This window comes from Conger conger, chromosome 1 (genome assembly GCF_963514075.1).
Source record: "Conger conger chromosome 1, fConCon1.1, whole genome shotgun sequence".
Taxonomy (NCBI): domain Eukaryota; kingdom Metazoa; phylum Chordata; class Actinopteri; order Anguilliformes; family Congridae; genus Conger; species Conger conger.
Window position 1 is genome coordinate 79,783,667 of NC_083760.1, and position 16,353 is coordinate 79,800,019.

Here is a 16,353-nt window from a genome sequence, read left to right on the forward strand (position 1 = left end):
TGGTGCCCAAAAAAAATCCCAGTGGACAAACATGGCAGCCTCCATGAACCGGCTTCAAGTGCCATTGAGAGCTCCCACAGGAGTCCGTGGAACCGGTGAGAGGAAGCTGCCTCCTTTTCTTATACATCTCACAGCTCACAAATCACAAGCCAAAACATTCCTGTTTAAACTGGTCGACAAATGGTAAGCAAAGCTGTACAATCTAACTGGCCAATTTAATATTTATTTGGAATGAACTAATCCATGTAAGTATCCGTCGTTCTTCCTTCTTTCTCGGACTACGCAACCAATGCCTCCGGTTATTTCATGACATTTTCACTCACTGATAAGCAGTCACGTGCATGACCAGCTGCTGTAGCGCTCCTGCTGTCTGAAGAACCTCAGAATGATCACGTTACGTTACGTTAATGGCATTTTTTGGCAGACGCTCTTATCCAGAGCGACGTACAGTTGATTAGACTAAGCAGGAGACAATCCTCCCCTGGAGCAATGCAGGGTTAAGGGCCTTGCCCAAGGGCCCAACGGCTGTGCGGATCTTATTGTGGCTACGCCGGGGATCGAACCACCGACCTTGTGGGTCCCAGTCATGTACCTTAACCACCACGCTACAGGCCGCCCATCACGCCCATCCGCAACCGCGAAGGCCACACGACTCTGAAACCTCAATCCCGCAGGGGCAGCAACGTCCTCGGCTGCCACCGGCCAATGCGTTGTAGCGGGACCAAATGAGGTTTGAGAACTCCCCTGAACAACCAGGACAACTACTGTCTATCTGCATTTTATAGTTAGGAATGGAAACGGTCGATTCCGACACAAACAGAAATAACATCACTGTAGAAAAGCTGCCTTGGGAGTACATTCGCATAGCATTTTCTTGCCGAGACTACAAATCCCACAATGCCCCTGTACCAGCCACTGTAAAGCCAGCAGCTCATCAGATACCTTTTTCAGATACAGGTCATCGGTGCACTAAAACCCACATCTCAGGATGAAAATATTTGAGGATCTCATTGGAACCCTGTCATCTCGGATCTGCGGATCAGAACCTTCCAAAATCCCCCCCCTCCCTCCCCAGACACCCTGTGTCTCAGTCACCCCAAGCACACAAAGCCCAAGTCACAGTGTTATCAAACTCAACTCCCATGTTTATTTACACTGAAAGGATTAGTTAATTGTTGAAAGTAAAAATCACATTTACAAAAAAAGAAAGAAAAAAAACAAAACATTCCTGTACAAGCCGTGAAGCCGTCAAGTACGAGCGTAACTGGAGAGACGCGCCAACAGGCCTTGCGGCCGGGCTGTCAGTTAGGGTCCGCGTCTGTTCGAATGTCCACCCGAGGGTGAGGTCGCCCGTCTGTGCGCCTCGTTCCTGAAGTCTTAAAGGGCCAACGTCTTTAATGTCCTCCTCCCTAGATGATCCCTTGATCCGATGTGATATTATCCCCCCTCCCGCCTCTCTCAGAGGAGCTGCAGGCTGTCCACGGTGATGGAGTCCAGGCCCAGGCTGTTCTCCAGGGCGGTCTGGTAGATCTCGATGGCCTCGGCCAGGGGCAGGGCGCCGCCCTCGCTGGTCTCGATGATGGCGATGGTCTCCCCGAACTCGTTGCACATGATGGTGGGCGTGTTCTGACCCTGGGAGAGGGGAGGCGGGAGGATAAGTGAACGCGTCTCGCTGAGAGAGCACTTCTATTCCCCTCACTCGCTAACCTGCGTCTCAGAGCGCCTCACGGCGGAGAGAGGAAACCAGCTGCACTGCCACTCGCTGTACAGTGCGCCTGGGTACGCTCAAAACCGCCGGCAACAGTGAAGCCCCGAAGGAACAGAGCGGGAACCGATACTACGGCAACACGTACACAAATGTACTAGCAGTGCTTCACACGTACACAGAAATAGACGACATTTACCGCAGGAAAGCAGAACTCATTACACCCAGACACATCCACACAGGTACCCACAAATAAAGGTGCAAAGCGTCACAAATAAAGGCGCGCTTATCACAAAGGCGCGTTTATCACACGCGAAGGCGCCCGGCGTACCTGCTGCGTCTGTATCTGGATGAGCTGCGGCTCCCCCTGCTGGCAGAGGGCGGGCACCGCGGCGGCGGCGTCCGTCAGGGCCAGGGCGGCGGCGGCCTCCTCGGGCGGGGCGCGGGCGTGGGTCTTGCGGTGGCTGCGCAGGTTGGAGAAGGTCTTGAAGGCCTTGCCGCACACGGCGCAGGCGTGCGGGCGCTCCCCGGTGTGCGTGCGGCGGTGCTCGGCCAGGTGCATGCTCTGCACGAAGCCCTTCCCGCACAGCTCGCAGCGGAAGGGCCTCTCGCCCGAGTGCGTGCGCAGGTGCTCCCGCAGGTGCGTGTTCTGCCGGAAGCGCTTGCCGCACTGCGCGCAGGGGAAGGGCCGCTCGCCCGTGTGCACGCGCTGGTGCAGCACCACGCCGGAGGACGACACGAACAGCTTCCCGCACACGGGGCACTGGTGGCCCTTGGCCCGGGCCCCCGGGGGCCCGCCCGCACGTCGGCGGCCGTGGCTCAGCTGGTGCAGCCGCAGGTTGGCGGCCGAGTTCAGCCGCTTGCCGCACACGGAGCACTCCGGGCCCGCGCGGGGCGGGAGGGCGGGGCCGTCCCCGGGGGTCCCGCCCTCCAGGCCCGAGGGGGGCGCGGCCTCGGCGGTCGCCGGGGGGGCGGACGACTCGGCGCCGGTCGCCGGGGCGTCGCCGTCCGTCTCCGGGTGGGCCTCCAGGCAGTGCCGGTCCCTCTGGCGTTTGCGGAGGAAGCCCTCGGGGCAGCGCGGGCAGGGGAAGGGCGCGGGGGAGCCCGGGTGCTGCACGTAGCGGTGGGCGGCCAGCTTGGCGGGGCGCAGGAAGGCGGCGGGGCAGTCGGGGCAGGGGAAGGGCGCGGGGTTGGCGTGCATGAGCCGGTGCTGCCGCAGGTTGGAGGACTGCGTGAAGGCCTTGTGGCAGACGTCGCAGCGGTACGGCCGCAGGCCCGAGTGCGTCAGGCCGTGGCGCGACAGGTTGGCCAGCGAGGAGAAGGTCTTGCCGCAGTCGCTGCACTGGAAGGGCCGCTCGCCCGTGTGCACGCGCAGGTGGTTGCGCACGTGGATCTGCTTCTTGAAGGGCTTCCCGCACACGCCGCACTTGAAGCGCCGTTCGCTCACGTGCACCGTGCGCCGGTGCCGCACCAGGCACAGCTGGGAGGGGAAGGCCTTGCTGCAGGACGGGCAGGGGAAGGCCTGGCCCCTGGGGGCCGCCGCGCGCTCCGCGGGGCCGGAGGAGGCGTCCGCGGGGGCGGGAGGCGCGGAGGAGGTGTCCATCGCGGCGTCCTCCCCGCCGTGCGTCTCCCGCCCGTGCTCCGCGTCCAGCCCGTTCTCTCCCCCGGGCTGAGGGAGCGCCCCGCCCGGCTCTGACCCCCCGGGGCTGCCGCGCGGCTCCTGGCCGGGGGGGACGGCTGCGCTCGTGGGGGCCTCCCTCTCCCTCACGCTGGCCTCCTCCCGCTCCTTGGCCCGCTGCAGGATGCTGAGGTGGGGGGCGGCCGGAACCTGCGGGGGAGCAGAACAGGGCGTGTCACCGTGACGGGCGGGCGTTACGGAGCCGTGCGTCGGGGCCGGGGGCGGGCGGTTACCATGGTGATGGGGGCCAGGGGGTTGCGGGCGGTGTGGGTGCGCCGGTGGTACAGGAACTTGGTCATGTTGGTGAACGTCTTGGCACAGAACTGACACCTGTGGAGGGGCTCAGCCGTGTGGGACTTTCTACAGAGAGAGAGAGAGAGAGGGGGAGAGAGAGAGAGAGAGAGAGAGAGAGAGAGAGAGAGAGAGAGAGAGAGAGAGAGAATGTGAGTGAGTGTGAGAGAGAGAGAGAGTGAGAGAGAGAATGTGAGTGAGTGTGAGTGAGAGAGAGAGTGAGAGAAAGAGAGAGAGTGTGAGTGAGAGAAAGAGTGAGAGTGAGAGGGAGACCGAAATGAGAGAGCAAGCAAGAGTGAGAAGGAAACGGAGACAAACGAGAGACAGAGAGAGAAAGAAAAAGGGAGAGAGGGAAAATGGGAGAGAAGATAAGCCATGTAAAAAAATAAATCAAGACCCAGTTGTATAAAAATGAGTGTAAAAAGCTACAGAATATTTGGATCATGCCTGCCCTGGGTGAGAACGAACAGAGGAGAATGATGAACATGAAAGCACTCCAAAGAGATGAGAGATAATAGATATTTTCCCCTTTAGAGCCACAATGCTTTCCTGCACAGTGCATTACGCAGTTACTGCATTACATGTAATCAAGCAGAAAATAACTTGATGTGCTAATGAGTGAGGCTGGCTTTAATCAGGCGGCATTTCATTATAAATAACAATCATGAGCACGTTCGGGAGAATTATAAAACAGGCTCCCGCTCCATCTGATCAGCCAACACGCGATCTGGTGAACTGCACCTAAAGTACCGTTTCATTCTGTTTACCAGCTGTCCGCACATGTCCAAACCTTACTCACGTCTTTTATTTTAAAACCTCCAAATGGTTCTTAGTACCACCAGCAAATGTATTTACTTTGCTGCCAGTGGAATTGACATCATATTTATTCAAACATTTAAAAAGACTGCTTGGAATACGGACCTTGAAGAGACTCCACTTTACCCTCTGTCTGGGTAAAGTGTATTCAGCTAGTGTAACTACTCTTGGCACTGTAGTCTAAACAGTTCAGAATCCAATGAGCACAAGCCCTTCACTTCCCAGGATTTGGACTGCAAATGAGCACATCATGTGGTCACTTAGAAAATATGCATAACATGACATCATAACAAAAACATTTCTGCTCACTTATCCCAAAGCTAGGATCTGTCTAGTGAGAAAACACCGTAGTATCAACAACTTAAAGTCAGTTCCCATCTGTAGGGAAATATGAACGCAGGTCCTTTTATATACTGTAGTCTACTGCACCATCCTGCCAGTGTAACATGCGTTCATATGAGAGCAGGTGAGCTAGCTGCTGAATTATGCTGAGCGTGGCTTATTATATTATTACTGTACGCTCAGTGACCACATTATTACGTAGACCTGTGCATCAGCTTGTTAATGCAAATATTCAGTTGTTTTTCAGACCAAATGTCAGAATGGGGAAGAAATGTGATCCAAGTGACTTAGGCAGGGTGGTTTGACTGTCTCAGAAACTGCTGATCTTTTGGGACTTTCATGCACAACTGTATCTAGCGTTTGCAGAGAACGGTGCGAAAAATGCCTTGTTAAAGAGAGACCTGTGTATGACTAGGGTCTGTATGAGTACTGGGAGGGCACACCAGGGTGCCCTGGCCCTGATGGTACCCGTGTATGATGAGGTTCTGATGGTACCCGTGTATGATGAGGTTCTGATGGTACCTGTGTATGATGCGTATGTGTATGATGGTTCTGACGGTACCTGTGTATGATGAGGGTCTGGCTCTGACGGTACCTGTGTATGATGAGGTTCTGATGGTACCTGTGTATGATGAGGGTCTGGCTCTGAGGGTACCTGTGTATGATGAGTTTCTGACGGTACCTGTGTATGATGAGGGTCTGGCTCTGACGGTACCTGTGTATGATGAGGGTCTGGTTCTGATGGTACCTGTGTATGATGAGGGTCTGACGGTACCTGTGTATGATGAGGCTCTGACGGTACCTGTGTATGATGAGGGTCTGGTTCTGATGGTACCTGTGTATGATGAGGTTCTGGCTCTGACAGTACCTGTGTATGATGAGGGTCTGATGGTACCTGTGTATGATGAGGGTCTGACGGTACCTGTGTATGATGAGGTTCTGACGGTACCTGTGTATGATGAGGTTCTGACGGTACCTGTGTAAGATGAAGGTCTGGTTCTGACGGTACCTGTGTATGAAGCGGTTCTGGTTCTGACGGTACCTGTGTATGATGAGGGTCTGACGGTACCTGTGTATGATGCGTATGTGTATGATGGTTCTGACGGTACCTGTGTATGATGAGGTTCTGGTTCTGACGGTACCTGTGTATGATGAGGTTCTGGTTCTGACGGTACCTGTGTATGATGAGGGTCTGACGGTACCTGTGTATGATGAGGGTCTGATGGTACCTGTGTATGATGAGGGTCTGACGGTACCTGTGTATGATGAGGGTCTGATGGTACCTGTGTATGATGAGGGTCTGACGGTACCTGTGTATGATGAGGGTCTGACGGTACCTGTGTATGATGAGGGTCTGACGGTACCTGTGTATGATGAGGGTCTGACGGTACCTGTGTATGATGAGGGTCTGGTTCTGACGGTACCTGTGTATGATGAGGGTCTGACGGTACCTGTGTATGATGAGGGTCTGGTTCTGACGGTACCTGTGTATGATGAGGGTCTGACAGTACCTGTGTATGATGAGGGTTTGGCTCTGACGGTACCTGTGTATGATGAGGGTCTGACGGTACCTGTGTATGATGACGGTCTGACGGTACCTGTGTATGATGAGGGTCTGACGGTACCTGTGTATGATGAGGGTCTGACGGTACCTGTGTATGATGAGGGTCTGACGGTACCTGTGTATGATGAGGGTCTGACGGTACCTGTGTATGATGAGGGTCTGGTTCTGACGGTACCTGTGTATGATGAGGGTCTGGTTCTGACGGTACCTGTGTATGATGAGGGTCTGACGGTACCTGTGTATGATGAGGGTCTGACGGTACCTGTGTATGATGAGGGTCTGACAGTACCTGTGTATGATGAGGGTCTGACAGTACCTGTGTATGATGAGGGTCTGACGGTACCTGTGTATGATGAGGGTCTGACAGTACCTGTGTATGATGAGGGTCTGACAGTACCTGTGTATGATGAGGGTCTGACGGTACCTGTGTATGATGAGGGTCTGACAGTACCTGTGTATGATGAGGCTCTGACAGTACCTGTGTATGATGAGGGTCTGACGGTACCTGTGTATGATGAGGGTCTGGTTCTGACGGTACCTGTGTATGATGAGGGTCTGACAGTACCTGTGTATGATGAGGGTCTGACGGTACCTGTGTATGATGAGGGTCTGACGGTACCTGTGTATGATGAGGGTCTGACGGTACCTGTGTATGATGAGGGTCTGACGGTACCTGTGTATGATGAGGGTCTGACAGTACCTGTGTATGATGAGGGTCTGACAGTACCTGTGTATGATGAGGGTCTGACGGTACCTGTGTATGATGAGGGTCTGACAGTACCTGTGTATGATGAGGGTCTGACAGTACCTGTGTATGATGAGGGTCTGACAGTACCTGTGTATGATGAGGGTCTGACAGTACCTGTGTATGATGAGGGTCTGACAGTACCTGTGTATGATGAGGGTCTGACGGTACCTGTGTATGATGAGGGTCTGACAGTACCTGTGTATGATGAGGGTCTGACAGTACCTGTGTATGATGAGGGTCTGACAGTACCTGTGTATGATGAGGGTCTGACAGTACCTGTGTATGATGAGGGTCTGACGGTACCTGTGTATGATGAGGGTCTGGCTCTGACGGTACCTGTGTATGATGAGGGTCTGATGGTACCTGTGTATGATGAGGGTCTGGCTCTGACGGTACCTGTGTATGATGAGGGTCTGATGGTACCTGTGTATGATGAGGGTCTGGCTCTGACGGTACCTGTGTATGATGAGGGTCTGATGGTACCTGTGTATGATGAGGGTCTGGCTCTGACGGTACCTGTGTATGATGAGGGTCTGACAGTACCTGTGTATGATGAGGGTCTGACAGTACCTGTGTATGATGAGGGTCTGACGGTACCTGTGTATGATGAGGGTCTGACAGTACCTGTGTATGATGAGGGTCTGACAGTACCTGTGTATGATGAGGGTCTGACAGTACCTGTGTATGATGAGGGTCTGACAGTACCTGTGTATGATGAGGGTCTGACGGTACCTGTGTATGATGAGGGTCTGGCTCTGACGGTACCTGTGTATGATGAGGGTCTGATGGTACCTGTGTATGATGAGGGTCTGGCTCTGACGGTACCTGTGTATGATGAGGGTCTGATGGTACCTGTGTATGATGAGGGTCTGGCTCTGACGGTACCTGTGTATGATGAGGGTCTGATGGTACCTGTGTATGATGAGGGTCTGGCTCTGACGGTACCTGTGTATGATGAGGGTCTGATGGTACCTGTGTATGATGAGGGTCTGACGGTACCTGTGTATGATGAGGGTCTGACGGTACCTGTGTATGATGAGGGTCTGACAGTACCTGTGTATGATGAGGGTCTGATGGTACCTGTGTATGATGAGGGTCTGACGGTACCTGTGTATGATGAGGGTCTGACGGTACCTGTGTATGATGAGGGTCTGACGGTACCTGTGTATGATGAGGGTCTGACGGTACCTGTGTATGATGAGGGTCTGACGGTACCTGTGTATGATGAGGGTCTGACAGTACCTGTGTATGATGAGGGTCTGACAGTACCTGTGTATGATGAGGGCCTGACGGTACCTGTGTATGATGAGGGTCTGACAGTACCTGTGTATGATGAGGGTCTGACAGTACCTGTGTATGATGAGGGTCTGACGGTACCTGTGTATGATGAGGGTCTGACAGTACCTGTGTATGATGAGGGTCTGACGGTACCTGTGTATGATGAGGGTCTGACGGTACCTGTGTATGATGAGGGTCTGACGGTACCTGTGTATGATGAGGGTCTGACGGTACCTGTGTATGATGAGGGTCTGACGGTACCTGTGTATGATGAGGGTCTGACGGTACCTGTGTATGATGAGGGTCTGACGGTACCTGTGTATGATGAGGGTCTGACAGTACCTGTGTATGATGAGGGTCTGACAGTACCTGTGTATGATGAGGGTCTGACGGTACCTGTGTATGATGAGGGTCTGACGGTACCTGTGTATGATGAGGGTCTGACGGTACCTGTGTATGATGAGGGTCTGACGGTACCTGTGTATGATGAGGGTCTGGTTCTGACGGTACCTGTGTATGATGAGGGTCTGACAGTACCTGTGTATGATGAGGGTCTGACGGTACCTGTGTATGATGAGGGTCTGACGGTACCTGTGTATGATGAGGGTCTGACGGTACCTGTGTATGATGAGGGTCTGACGGTACCTGTGTATGATGAGGGTCTGACAGTACCTGTGTATGATGAGGGTCTGACGGTACCTGTGTATGATGAGGGTCTGACAGTACCTGTGTATGATGAGGGTCTGACAGTACCTGTGTATGATGAGGGTCTGACAGTACCTGTGTATGATGAGGGTCTGACAGTACCTGTGTATGATGAGGGTCTGACGGTACCTGTGTATGATGAGGGTCTGGCTCTGACGGTACCTGTGTATGATGAGGGTCTGATGGTACCTGTGTATGATGAGGGTCTGGCTCTGACGGTACCTGTGTATGATGAGGGTCTGATGGTACCTGTGTATGATGAGGGTCTGGCTCTGACGGTACCTGTGTATGATGAGGGTCTGATGGTACCTGTGTATGATGAGGGTCTGGCTCTGACGGTACCTGTGTATGATGAGGGTCTGATGGTACCTGTGTATGATGAGGGTCTGACGGTACCTGTGTATGATGAGGGTCTGACGGTACCTGTGTATGATGAGGGTCTGACAGTACCTGTGTATGATGAGGGTCTGACAGTACCTGTGTATGATGAGGGTCTGACGGTACCTGTGTATGATGAGGGTCTGACGGTACCTGTGTATGATGAGGGTCTGACGGTACCTGTGTATGATGAGGGTCTGACAGTACCTGTGTATGATGAGGGTCTGACAGTACCTGTGTATGATGAGGGCCTGACGGTACCTGTGTATGATGAGGGTCTGACAGTACCTGTGTATGATGAGGGTCTGACAGTACCTGTGTATGATGAGGGTCTGACGGTACCTGTGTATGATGAGGGTCTGACAGTACCTGTGTATGATGAGGGTCTGACGGTACCTGTGTATGATGAGGGTCTGACGGTACCTGTGTATGATGAGGGTCTGACGGTACCTGTGTATGATGAGGGTCTGACGGTACCTGTGTATGATGAGGGTCTGACGGTACCTGTGTATGATGAGGGTCTGACGGTACCTGTGTATGATGAGGGTCTGACGGTACCTGTGTATGATGAGGGTCTGACGGTACCTGTGTATGATGAGGGTCTGACGGTACCTGTGTATGATGAGGGTCTGACAGTACCTGTGTATGATGAGGGTCTGACGGTACCTGTGTATGATGAGGGTCTGACGGTACCTGTGTATGATGAGGGTCTGACAGTACCTGTGTATGATGAGGGTCTGACAGTACCTGTGTATGATGAGGGTCTGACGGTACCTGTGTATGATGAGGGTCTGACGGTACCTGTGTATGATGAGGGTCTGACAGTACCTGTGTATGATGAGGGTCTGACAGTACCTGTGTATGATGAGGGTCTGACAGTACCTGTGTATGATGAGGGTCTGACAGTACCTGTGTATGATGAGGGTCTGACGGTACCTGTGTATGATGAGGGTCTGACAGTACCTGTGTATGATGAGGGTCTGACAGTACCTGTGTATGATGAGGGTCTGACAGTACCTGTGTATGATGAGGGTCTGACAGTACCTGTGTATGATGAGGGTCATCTCGGTGGTGAAGCCGTGGCCGCAGTCCATGCAGAGGTAGCGGGCCTCGCCCGAGTGCGTGCGCATGTGCGTCTGCAGCGACGCCGGCTTCTTGAACACCTTGTCGCACTCGGGGCACTCGTGGGTGCCGTGCTCGTGCACGCGCCGGTGCGCCGACAGCCGATTGGCCGAGGTGAAGGTGCGCTGGCACTCGGCGCACTGCAGGGAGAGGGGCGGCGGCGGGGCCGGGCGGGGCCGGGGCGGGAGGAAGGCGCTGTGCTGCCGGCGGTGGGAGACGACCGGGGCCCCGTGGTGCCGGTCCTCCTGCGTGCCCCCGTTCTCCTCGGGCCTCGCCTCCTCCACCACCTCCTCCTCCTCGTCCTCCGCCCCCTCCATCACCCCCTCCTCCCCGCTCTCCTTGTCCTGGGCCAGGAAGTGCTCGCCCTGGTGCTGCAGGAAGTCCTCGGGCGTCTGGAAGAGCAGGGCGCACTCGGAGCACTCGTAGGGGTGTATGATCACCACCTCGCCCGTGTCCTCTTCCCCCTCCTGCGCCTCCTTCCCCGGGCCTCCCACCTCCAGGCACACCTCCTCCCCGGGCCTCCCCGCTCCGGACTCCAGCGGGGAGCAGGCGGGCAGCAGCGGCGGGAGCAGCTTGGCCCGCCGGAGGCCCTGCCCCGTGGAGCCGTCGGCCAGCGCCTGGGCGGAGCAGATCTGCAGCCGCAGGGTGGCGGAGCCCGGCAGGGGGGACGGGGAGTGCAGCAGGGTCCCCCGGGAGGGCGTGGGGGGCAGGGGGCTGACCTGCTGCTGCGCCGCCAAAACCTGAGAGAGGACGAGGGAGGGATGGTCATCACACACGCCTGCGACGTCCATTCAGAGTACGCTTAAGACGCTGTCTCTGCAGGGTCTGGTCCTGTGTAAGAACGCTCTGCAACTGGCCCGAGACAGGATCTCAGACATGATCGAAACCGTTCACTATGGAAACTATGTTACTGTCCATCACAGTGTTCCTGCGTTTCTCATTTTGCAGTGTGCTTTTCTCTCAAAATAGCTCTTAAATATCTGCATGCACAAAAGTAATGTATTCAACAAACAAACGAAAAAAACCTTGGGTACTCATGGTCAAAAGTCATACTTAGGATGCAACAAAACAAAACTTCCAGGTCCTAGAGGTTTCCTAGGTCAAATATTTTACATTTAGTTACAATTTTGAGGGAATATATGTGATTTTATGAATTTATTGGCAGCACACCCATTTGAAACATTCACAGTGTAATTGCTGTGTTGAAATATGCCATCATGCATTAGATGTAAGAATGTGTTGAAAAGGAAGTGTGAATGATTGGCAGGACTTCCATTGGCAGTTAAAAATGTTCACGCTGGTGGGTCAGTACCTGAGCCAAGGTGAGAATCTCCCCGGCCCGCTGCTCACTCAGAACCAGGTTCTGAACGCTGACTAACGGGGTAACTGAGCCATCAGCCTGTAACACAAACTCCTGAGGAACACAGCAAGACAGGGCTTCAGCAACACAACAAGACAGGGCTTCAGGAACACAACAAGACAGGGCTTCAGGAACACAACAAGACAGGGCTTCAGGAACACAACAAGACAGGGCTTCAGGAACACAACAAGACAGGGCTTCAGGAACACAACAAGACAGGGCTTCAGGAACACAACAAGACAGGGCTTCAGGAACACAACAAGACAGGGCTTCAGGAACACAGCAAGACAGGGCTTCAGGAACACAGCAAGACAGGGCTTCAGGAACACAACAAGACAGGGCTTCAGGAACACAACAAGACAGGGCTTCAGGAACACAACAAGACAGGGCTTCAGGAACACAACAAGACAGGGCTTCAGGAACACAAGACAGGGCTTCAGGAACACAACAAGATAGGGCTTCAGGAACACAACAAGACAGGGCTTCAGGAACACAGCAAGACAGGGCTTCAGGAACACAGCAAGACAGGGCTTCAGGAACACAACAAGACAGGGCTTCAGGAACACAACAAGACAGGGCTTCAGGAACACAACAAGACAGGGCTTCAGGAACACAACAAGACAGGGCTTCAGGAACACAACAAGACAGGGCTTCAGGAACACAGCAAGACAGGGCTTCAGGAACACAGCAAGACAGGGCTTCAGGAACACAGCAAGACAGGGCTTCAGGAACACAACAAGACAGGGCTTCAGGAACACAGCAAGACAGGGCTTCAGGAACACAGCAAGACAGGGCTTCAGGAACACAGCAAGACATGGCTTCAGGAACACAGCAAGACAGGGCTTCAGGAACACAACAAGACAGGGCTTCAGGAACACAACAAGACAGGGCTTCAGGAACACAACAAGACAGGGCTTCAGGAACACAACAAGACAGGGCTTCAGGAACACAGCAAGACAGGGCTTCAGGAACACAGCAAGACAGGGCTTCAGGAACACAACAAGACAGGGCTTCAGGAACACAAGAACATACTTTCACTTCGGAACTCTGCACCTGCCTTGAGTCACTCCGATGAAAATGCCGCCATGGTAATGGGTTTCTGAACGGGAACACGGAGGAGGGCTGAATCGGCTAAAACTCACCGTGTCAGACAGCGTGTTGTGTGTGCTGCTCTTGTTGTGCGTCTGCCTGTGTGCCAGCCACACTTCCGGGGTGTCGAACAGAGCCAGGCACTCCAGACACTGGTACTGTATCTGCCCGGACAGCTGGGGCGCGGTCATGGTTTCGCTGGACTCCACCACCTCACACAGCTCTGAAACACACCGGGCAGATTAGTCCCTCTGCGTCCGCACATCTGCCCCTCTAGAACCTTCCATCTTCAGGTTCTTCCACCTCTCGGCGAGCGTCTAGCACAGGGTGTGTCTTTTACAATTGTTTGGGGTTTTTTTTGCGGACTCTAGCAGTAATCTAGCACAAAGTCAAGCTTGGCTTTGAACACTGATATGCTCACTCTTTTGAAAGTGCCTCTACATGCTTCCACTACAAGTCCTGGTAAGCCCTTCCATGCATCAATAACAGTGGGGGGGGGGGGGGGGGGGGGGGGGGAGTATACTTGTAGGCACAAGAGCGAGGCTGACCCATAACTCATTTCCACGTGAGCCCTCCTGTCCTGCTGACAGAATTTAGCTTCTGTAATCCCACTTAATCCCTTTAAAAAAAAAAGGAAGAAAACAAGCACATATCCGCCAATTTCTCTGCGTCACCCCACCCACCAAACTCTCCCTCCTCCCTCCTCCCTCCTCACCGTGGTGCTCGGCCTCCATCCCCGCCTCTCTCATGTGCAGCTCCTGGTGCAGGAGCAGCTCCTCGGGGGTCCTGAGCAGCGTCCCGCACTCCAGGCACTGGTACTGGCTCTCCCCCATGGCCTGGGCGTCGGCGAGCTCCAGCTGGGCGGCCCCGGCCTCCTCGCCCTCGCCCTCCAGGCCCGTGTGGCTCTGCTGGTGCACCAGGACCTCCTCCAGCGTGTTGAAGAGCTGGTGGCACTCGCTGCACATGTACTGGTGCTGCACGTACAGCCCGTCCGCTTCCTCCTGCTGGCCGCTCATGGCTGCTCCGGCTGGGCAGGGGGGCTCCGTCAGACCAGGGTGCTCAGCGTTGGTGTCGCGACCGCGTTCAATAGCCGAATCTCATTTGGGACACAAGGGATAGGTGCGCCTGTGTATTCTTGAGTGATGGGAGACCTATTGCGTACGATACAGGGCAGCTCACAAATTCACGCGTCCTGTCTGAGTGGAAACCTGCGCTATTATAGCGCGAGGCTGCCTGCCCGCTGTTCTTCCAGAGAGAAATACCGGTTCTGTCCGCTCCGCCCCCGACAGTCCGATATTTTCGTTTTGAGGAACCGTTATCAGGCTCAGAGGTCAGAGTGAAGGGAAACCTGCACAAAGCAAAACAAAAACAACATTTTCTCTTCTGAATCGGTCACTGAAATGCCAATTCATTTTCAGCATCAGCACTATCATTTTAAGTGTACCATGCCAAGTAGAATCGCACCTTTATTCCTGCGATTAATTTCATACAAGTGGTATATGATTTAGAATTCTCAGGGCTTCTGCGCCCCTTCTAGAAGCCATTACTGACTTCCACAATAACGATGATAATGCTTAAAACACTGTAAATTAAGTTGAAACATACACCAGTGGTTCCCAAACTCGGCCCTGAGGGCCCCCTGCATATAATAGGGCAGCCTGTAGTGTAGTGGTTAAGGTGCACCGCAAGGTCGGTGGTTCGATCCCCAGTCTAGCCACAATAAGATCCACGCAGCCGTTGGGTCCTTGAGCAAGGCCCTTAACCCTGCATTGCTCCAGGGAAGGACTGTCTCCTGCTTAGTCTAATCAACTGTACGTCACTCTGGATAAGAGCCTCTGCCAAATGCCATCAATGTAATATGCTGGCTTTCCTTCCAACCAAAATAGCAATCCCAGAATTTTAACACTGTACATTTTTCCAAAGAACTGAAGCAACTGCGTTCAGCAATGTAATTGGGAGCCTGTTGATTCACATAAATCTTTCATTTGTTCATTTAAAAATGTGGCCTCATTTTATGTAATTGTTTGCAATACAACACAATATGAACGTTGGCATGTTATTCTTCATTGCATGCATAGCAATTACAGACATAATGTGGATGAAGAGAGTAGATACTCCCTCAAAACAAGACATCAATCGCTTGTAATCAATCTGGGATTACAATTGTGGTTGGAACAATACTCTGCATAGACGGGGCCCCTGGGATCGAGTTTGAAAACCAGACTAAAACTTTGTTGTTATATTCCCCACAATTTCCAGATTAAGAGGATAACATTATTTATGGAGGCGTGCAGTACTGGCAACACGCACGTGGCGCCATATATCCAAATGAGATTTAAATAGGGACAGTCGTGTACTTTTTTTGCGAATTGGCCATTTTTCTCCTTATTAATAGTTTTATCATTCAGGTGAACTAAAATATGACCTAAAAGAGAATACCTAACGTTACACTGGACGTAGCCTATATTGTCAGTAGATCGAATGCCGGCTAGCATTCCCTAGCTAGCTGACTGCAAGAACAATCTGCGAAATTATGCACACGCATGCACAAAAAATCATGGTGGCACTTTGCCATTTAGATGTTATATATGGTACGAACGGCACAGAACAATCTACAATCTAGATGCAAATATTACAGACGGATATTAAATTATTCCGATTGTACACTTCACATTTCTTGTTCCCCCACTTTGTCTCCCTCCATTTCTCTCTGTACTTCTGTGTGTTAGCCTGTGGCGAGCAGTTGGCGGCGCTCTCTCAGATTTCCCTTATTTTCTCAAGCGCACCGCTCTCTCCTGATAGCGGCTCCCCGGTGCAGGGTGGTCGTCAGGCGGCGCTCTCCACTTTTCTCCGCAGGTCTACCAGGACTGGCCCAGGCCTTCCCTCTTCTCCCCGCTCGCACACTTACCTCTGTTTCTGTCGTCGGACAGTCCCCCGTGCCGACAAGTCGTCACTGCACGCAGATGGTGCAAGAAGACCTTTTTCACGCGGCGAAGATCCAAATTTACCTTGGGTATTAATCCGATTGTCCGGTCATCGTAATAACTCGATATAAATACATTCAAGCGCCCGAAACATATCGTTAGTCTTTCCGATCTGCCTCCGTCTTCACACAGCCCCGCCTCACGATTTCGCCGTGTGACTGGAGAAAGTGGTGATTGGACAATTGGTCTGTCACTCTGAATGTCAAATAGTGCGGGTCGGGTAGAGGCTTTGCACCTGACGTCGCTACTAGTTCGGGGCGGTAAGGATCATGGAGGAATGAGGATCAATAAAC

At 53.3% G+C, this 16,353-nt stretch overlaps 1 protein-coding gene across 1 annotated transcript; it reads right to left on the reverse strand.

Annotated features, from left to right (window-relative positions):
• Positions 1-1,326: 1,326 nt before the first annotated feature.
• znf526 (zinc finger protein 526) lies at positions 1,327-16,213 on the reverse strand. Its single transcript, XM_061251409.1, has 9 exons — positions 15,985-16,213; positions 13,792-14,424; positions 13,130-13,299; positions 11,940-12,041; positions 10,948-11,367; positions 10,550-10,827; positions 3,617-3,743; positions 2,037-3,533; positions 1,327-1,632 (listed from the first exon to the last, which is right to left on the reverse strand). The coding sequence occupies exons 2-9, from the start codon at positions 14,090-14,092 to the stop codon at positions 1,459-1,461; spliced, it is 3,069 nt and encodes a 1,022-aa protein (XP_061107393.1). The 5' UTR covers positions 14,093-14,424; positions 15,985-16,213; the 3' UTR covers positions 1,327-1,458.
• Positions 16,214-16,353: the final 140 nt, after the last annotated feature.